This window comes from Benincasa hispida, chromosome 2 (genome assembly GCF_009727055.1).
Source record: "Benincasa hispida cultivar B227 chromosome 2, ASM972705v1, whole genome shotgun sequence".
NCBI classification, from domain to species: Eukaryota; Viridiplantae; Streptophyta; class Magnoliopsida; order Cucurbitales; family Cucurbitaceae; genus Benincasa; species Benincasa hispida.
In genome coordinates this window covers 23556840-23564438 of record NC_052350.1, presented here as the reverse complement: position 1 = coordinate 23564438, position 7599 = coordinate 23556840, and the positions used below count along the sequence as shown (strand labels likewise).

Sequence of the window (7599 nt, the reverse complement as noted above, 5' to 3'; positions counted from 1 at the left end):
AAGTTACAACGATAACCATAGATCTTATTTTATTGGTTTGTGGATAAATGCAACAAAATATCTCATATAGCAAAGACTGTAGTGAAGAAAATATCATATATTATTACATCACAAAATGTTTGTTCATATACATGTCTACAAACTATTGGACCCAGCGAGATTTAGGGCATCAACCCCAACAGATCAGTGATATAACTTAGGTAAATATCGACAATATCAATGATATTAGTGATATTGGTGATACGACTTAGGTAAATATCAATGATGTAACTTACGTAGATATCAATGATATTCGTGTATCAACGATATCAGTAATAAAAGTTCGGTAGATATATGTGATATTCGTATATCAGTGATATCAACAATAAAACTTAGGTAGATAGTTTTCTCTCAAGGTTGATGATTGTTGATAGTTGCTGATGATGAAATATTCATATGATCAATCCTCACCACAAAAAGAAAAACCAATGTGAGATGAAGCATTAGTAATGAATGTTCTTTGAACCTCGTCAACTTAAGCGATAACCACTAATAGCTAATCAAAGTTGATAGTCACTAATAGTCCATTAATGATAACAATTAATATAATTTAAGTGTTAATCTTTTAAAATTAGTAGTCGATCGAAATCTATTGATGAATGTGTGATAACTTTTATTACTTTCCATCATCGATAACTTTAAGTATTAATCTTTTAGTTAACAGTTTTCTCTCAAATTTGATAACTACTTATAAAAACATTGGTGATGACCATGATAGAAGAATATCACCGATAGTCATTGAAAACCTTAAGTTCATTTCAAAATTCATACCAATTCAAGAAAGTTAATCCTCAGTAGATACTGGTAGAAAGTACAGTGATAGTCCATGATAGAAGCTATCAATGATCACTGATGATAAAAGTTATCAACGATAGTCGTGCGAAAACCAATGAGCGAAAAACATTGGACTTTTTAGTCTTTTCCAATATTTGAACTATTTTTGTACTATATTTACAATCTTTGTCTTGTTTGATATATATATTATTATTTTGGGTTTGATTGTCATTTATACACCAAACCATATTTTTAATATAAGTTCAGAATATAAACGGATATAAATATATAAAAATTTCGTTCCATTTAAAATAAAGTATTTAGAATTTAAATTAAAGTACAGACATTAAAAAAATGGCCGTTTTCGGTGGTAGCCCGACGATACAAACTGCGCGTATTGAAGTTGAATTCAAACAATCATTTTTATTTATTCCTGATATCAAATATATAATTCACTAATAATTTATTTAATAATCATTATAATTTGATGTGGACCTAGAATTAAGAATATATATATGAAATTACCAGCTTAGTTTATGAAAGAAATAACTCTATGTTGGTGTAGATTTGGTTCAACTTTAAAAATGTCTTATTAAATTAAATTTAATATCGTGTATTTTAGATTTCTGGATATTGAACTAAGATTCAATTTTATATTTAATAATCTTTTAAAATTTTAATTTTGTGTCAATAAATCATCAACTTATTAAACATTTTTTAATTGACAAATTTTATAAATCTATTTTAACGCAAAATGTAAAGTTACGTTTGGTAATTTCTTAGTCCCCATTTGATAACTATTTGATATTTGATTTTTGTTTTTTTAAATAAACATATTTTATCCATATTTATTATAATGATTTGTACAATGATTAAATTTTTAGCCAAATTTTAGAAACAAAAACAACTTTTTGAAAGCTACAATTTTTTAGTTATCAAATTTTGGCCTTATTTTTCAAGCTACTGATGAAAAATAGATAACAAAGGAAAAAATTTAGAGAAAGTAGTGTCCTTTAAAAAATAAAAAAAAATCCCAAACGGAGCCTTGGTTTTTTGTTTTTGAAAATTAAGTCTACCTTCACCCAATTTCTTACAATAATTTGTATTTTGAAGTATAATGATTGAATTTTTAGCCCAATTAAAAAAAAGTTTTCAAAAATTACTGTTTTTTAGTTTTCAAAATTTGGCTTCGTTTTTTAAACCTTCGTAAAAAGTAGAAAACAAATTTGAAGGTGATAGAATTATTTATAGGCTTAATTTTAAAAAACAAAAACAAAACTAAGACTCTGTTTGGTAACTAATTCGTTTTTTATTTTTAATTTTTAAAATTAAGCTTATTTTCTTATTTACATTTTTATTAAGTACAATGATTAAATTCTTGGTCTAATTCCGAAATCCAAAAATAATTTTTTAAAAGTTACTTTTTTTTAGTTTTCAAATTTTGACTTAGTTTTTTTAAATCAATGGTAAAAAGTAGACTACTAAAGAAGAAATTTGGAAAGTAATGTATATAGATTTAATTTTAAAAAATAATATAAAAATCTAAATGGTTATCAAATAAGACTTAAATGCTTATCAAACGAAGTCTTAATGATTCTAATACAAAATTGTGGATAAACATTTTCAATATTAGAATGGAGAATTGAAAATTAATTATAATTTAACTAGAAATATATTTTCGAAACGATGGGAAAACAAATACTATATAAAACAAAGCTTTGGGAAATGAGTCGTCTTTAGAAATTCAAATTTCGGATGGAGTATTTTTGTTTTAACCGATTGAATTATAATTAAATTAATACTACTTTATTTTTTTTTTAAAGAAAAAATCGATTTATTTTTATTTTTTTCCCGTGGTGTGAGAAAATAGTAAAACAGCGTTCAAAATTCAAAAAACTCAAAAAGATTCAATTCGAGGGAGAAAAGCAACGGTGGAGCGTGATTCTGACCTTAAATCCAACGGTCAAAAAAATAGCGTCAGTTGAAAGCCAGTAGAGCTTAGCCTATAAACCCTCGTTCTCAAAACTCTCGAACCATTTTTAACCTAAATTGCCGATTTCTTCCTCTTGCTTCGCATTTCCAATTCATTCGACGCATTCCAATGGTGAGTACTCTCTTTTACGCTCTCTTCTTGATCCTGTTTCCTGATTATTTGTTGATTCTATTTTGTGGTGAATTTCGTAGGCTTTGCCGGACCAGAAGACTGTTGATTATCCGAGTTTCAAGCTTGTGATTGTTGGTGATGGTGGCACTGGTATGTTCTTTTTTCTGATTTTTCTTTGAGTACAATAATCACTTGCGATCGCTGTATCATATCTTCTGCTCATAGCAATATAGCATTTCGGATGCAAAATGGTCTTTGCTTGCTAGTAGTACTGTAGTAGTTTAAGCTCGGATTGAGAAGAAAACAGCTTAAACCTTGAAACTATGTTATATGACGTATGATTTGAACAATGATTGACGGGAGATTGGATTCTTGTTCTGAGAAGAAAACTTGTTTTATGGTTTATTAGGGTTTTAATTTTTCGTCAGCACTCGATATTCAAAGGGTGCTAATTCTTTTAAGAGAATGTTTGATCCACAGTAACTTCTATCTTGTTGGCTGCGATAATTTAAACATGAAATCCATCCATTTTCTGTTGGTTACTATAAAAACTTGAAAATTCATGACATTGCCTTGCATATGAGTATTTTCAAACGGCTACAACAAAAGAAGAAAGAAAGAAAGAAAGAAAAGAGATTCACAAATTTTTAGAATATTGGATTTCTATTGTTTGTATTGCTTCAGTTTAAAGGCTGATTCCTCTAATACTTGACAAGACTTCAAATTCCGAGTATGACTGAACTGAATCATTTATGTTATGTTGCTCAGGAAAAACAACTTTTGTGAAAAGACATCTCACAGGGGAGTTCGAAAAGAAATATGAACGTAAGTAAGCATTTTTGCTATTTTTTCTTTCTCCATCTTATGGTTTATTAATTGTTAGGGTTTTATATAAAATAAACAAACAACTTATAAGTATGAATTTGTCCTTCTGTTGTTTCTTATGAACTTAGCAACAATTGGTGTGGAAGTGCACCCTCTGGACTTCTTCACAAACTGTGGAAAAATTAGATTTTACTGTTGGGACACTGCTGGGCAGGAGAAGTTTGGTGGTTTACGGGATGGCTACTAGTAAGTTAAAGAATTTGATCCTTTATTCTTTCGGATGTATTTTTATGCTCTCAAGAGCCAAGATTAGATATTCCCGGTTATACTTTGTTGCACTTGCACATTTCCCTCATTTCTGTGGGGAGTGTTTTTCGAAAATCATTTTCCCTGTTAAGTATGCATTAACTGTTTATTCCTAAACATGATTTGAAACTTGTCCCATATTCTCTTGTACGTTTATTTGTTCTGATAGATTATTTTATCTTTACTACCTTTTTGGGTCTGCGTTGAAATTTTGTGACGGCTTGGTATTATTTTTGTGATGGACTTTCATTTCTGTTCTGATTTCAATTTCCTCCCGCTGAAATTCCTTATTCTGTGTCTTAATCCATGACTGCAGCATCCATGGGCAATGTGCAATCATCATGTTTGATGTTACTGCCAGATTGACATATAAAAATGTTCCCACATGGCACCGTGATCTTTGCAGGTAATCTAAGATTTGTTTGTAGGAAACAAAACAGTTGTATTGAATATGATTGAATTGTTGTAATGTCAGGGCACTCTTCTGGAAGCTGCTTACCATCTGATTACTTATTAACCTGCAGGGTGTGTGAGAATATTCCCATTGTTCTTTGTGGAAACAAGGTTGATGTGAAAAACAGGCAGGTTAAGGCCAAGCAAGTCACATTTCACAGGAAGAAGAACCTTCAGTACTATGAAATATCTGCAAAGAGTAACTACAACTTTGAAAAACCATTCCTGTACTTAGCCAGAAAGTTAGCCGGGTAAATCCAGTTCCTGGTTTACTTGTATTACTTTTTTTTTTATGTGGAAACTTTCATGATAACGTCTTCCTTTTCTTATGGTGATCCAGGGATCCTAACATTCATTTCGTGGAGTCTCCAGCTCTTGCTCCTCCTGAAGTACACATTGACTTGGCTGCCCAGCAACAGTGAGACATTCTCATCCTGAAGTCTTTACTAATGAAACCATTCACATTCTTCGGAGTAATCTATACTTGTTTTCTGCAGGCATGAAGCTGAATTGGTAGCAGCTGCCAGTCAACCACTTCCCGATGATGACGACGATGCTTTTGACTAAAAATGGTCAATCATCTGGTGACAATGCCCTTTGCACATCTATTTTGAGTGAGATTTTTTTTTCTCCTTGCTAGGATTAACAGAAGGGCATAGGTGGGGCAGAGTATGGGCGAGGATTGGAACTTGAATTTTGAAAATGTTAGTTTTCTTCCCTCTAAATGAAAGAAATTTGATGTGGTGTAGATGGTGGGTTCTCTGTTGGTGAGATTCTCTATCGATTATAATAGAGCCACATGGCTTTCGATGAAAGTTTCATTATGCAGAATTTTTCTATGGAGTGTTTTACTTTTTGATTTGTGTTCATTGTTCTCTTATTTCCGTTGGACTTGATGGAATCCCATTATGGTGGTAACATCGTGTTCTCAAGAATAAGAATAGGATGTCAAAAGCAGACGATGAATTAGTAAGGTTTATTTTTGGGGGTCATTTATGCTTCTATACTTTCTGGATATTCTTCGACGAGTAAATTTAAAGTAACACTACAGAATCAGAATTTTATTAATATAAGCGATGAAATTCATTTTGTTGTTTTATGTCGAAATGGATTGAAACCAACATCAACCATCAAAACATTTACTTGAAGATTAAGTTTAAGTTTGACATATATTTCAATTTTCATTTCATTTTGTTTTATTTTTTTGGAGAATTAAGTTAATAAATAGCAATTTGTTCCTTTATTTCGATTATCCCATTTGATTTTTGAAGAGTTCTCTCTGACTTTGAGTTGAGTGGAGAGAAATGGCCAAAAGTTTCATAAGAGCTTGTAAGTGAACTCATTTTGTGTGTATCAACTACTTATGGACTTTTATTTCACAAAATATCGAGGTTTTATTTGTTTTTGGTTATCGTGATATAAACATTTCTTGACTTTGAAAATTCTTAAATTTTTATATTGTTAAAAGTGCCATGTGCTTGTGCTAAAATACTAGTTAATTTAATTAAATCTCCTACCCATTATCTTCTTGTTATCCTCGTAATAAAAATTGGGGCAAATATTGATTTATATCTTAAATTTTAGAAGTTGTTTCAATTAAAGTAACAAACTTATAGTTCAAGCAAAATTAGTTCAACTATATAACTAACGTGCACTCTCTCCGTGAAGGTTGTATATTGTGTAAATTTAAATCTTTAACTTTCATAGGTAAATCGATTGATACATCTATAAAATTTAATGGCATGAATTGACCTATGTCCTAAGTTTCTTATGAGCTAGATAATAGAACATGTTCTTTTAAAGAGAATTTAGAAATACCTTTCCTACTAAGTTTTGGAGGGAAAACATTTAAATTTCATTAATAGTCTCCATCTTTCCAAAAAAAAGTTTAAAAAAATATCTTTGCTGAAAAACATTTTTTTTTCTTCTTAGTCCTCTCTTTACAAATTTTTTCACGTATTTTTAGACTAGAGTAAATATTGAGTAACTAAAATAAATATTGAGTAGCTAGAATAAATATCGAGTATCTAAAGTGAATATCGAGTAATGAACATCGAACCATCACGGGTGCTTTTGAAGGTGGTTATAGTAATGAAATAAGTAGGCTTTTGTATAAAATTTATTATAAGCTTTTTTTTTCCCGTCGTCTTAGCCACTTTACATTTGGTTAAGGTTTTATAGTCCCAAGAATTAAAGATGCCTATGAATAATAAACCAGAAAACAAGATTGTTGGAAATCAAAGACGGATTATTATCTAGATTTGATATGAACAAATTATTTTTATATTTAATTTATAAAATTAAGTATGACAACTCTACAAAATTGTATAGGTTAATCGATAAACAATAAATTTAATTCAAAGTTTTGAGAAAAATAATTATTTAACAATCAAATAATAATATTAATTAAATTATTATTTACACATTTGTAAAATGGGTAACTTATAACTAAAGTTACTTGATTAATGAATAATTATAAAATATTAAATTAAACCAAATTTACCATCCAATTAATTAATTTACATTAGCTAATTTTGAGAAATTTTTTTAAATGGTAAAACCGTTGTAAATATTTTCAAATATAGAAAAAAAAAAACTTTTCCTATAAGCTAAGAAAACTTTGTCATTTTGCTCTATTTACAAATAAGTTACCCATTTTGCTATATATGAAAACAACCACAATTTTAAATAATTAATTGCAAGTTAATTTATTATTTTTAAGTCAATATTCTAAAATAATCTTAAATAATATAATTTAATTTTCACTCGTAGGAGAACCATGTCAATTGCAAGAGAAAATAAAATAAAATAAAATGATGAAAAAAGGAAGATGAATAATAGAAAGAAGAATAAAATAAATGTTGAGAAAAAAGTTGAAAGAAAAAACATGTAGAAAACACCAAAGAAACAAGAAAAATGATTAAAATTTTGAAATAATAAATAATAAAAGAAAGATAAAAGAAAATTAATGAATAGAAAAATAGTAAATAGAAAATAAAAGAGGGAGGAAAAAGGAACGGAAAACTGTAGAGAGAGGCAATTATAAAAAACAAAGAAAAAGAAAAAGAAAAAGTGGGAAGGTTTAATTAAAAACTCAC

The 7599-nt window shown here is 29.0% G+C and overlaps 1 protein-coding gene across 1 annotated transcript; it reads left to right on the top strand.

Moving 5' to 3' along the window:
- The first annotated feature begins 2830 nt into the window (after positions 1-2830).
- Positions 2831-5493, top strand: LOC120071170 (GTP-binding nuclear protein Ran1B). Its single transcript, XM_039023277.1, has 8 exons — positions 2831-2917; positions 2998-3067; positions 3686-3742; positions 3871-3988; positions 4365-4454; positions 4573-4752; positions 4842-4919; positions 4999-5493. Exons 1-8 carry the CDS (start codon positions 2915-2917, stop codon positions 5066-5068), a joined length of 666 nt encoding a protein of 221 aa, XP_038879205.1. The 5' UTR covers positions 2831-2914; the 3' UTR covers positions 5069-5493.
- Positions 5494-7599: the final 2106 nt, after the last annotated feature.

Bases quoted from the DNA above. Each gene is read 5' to 3' on its own strand.
- LOC120071170 (XM_039023277.1), top strand. The intron at 3,989-4,364 runs GTAAGTTAAAGA...CCATGACTGCAG, and splicing joins GGTTTACGGGATGGCTACTA to CATCCATGGGCAATGTGCAA. The intron at 4,920-4,998 runs GTGAGACATTCT...TGTTTTCTGCAG, and splicing joins GACTTGGCTGCCCAGCAACA to GCATGAAGCTGAATTGGTAG.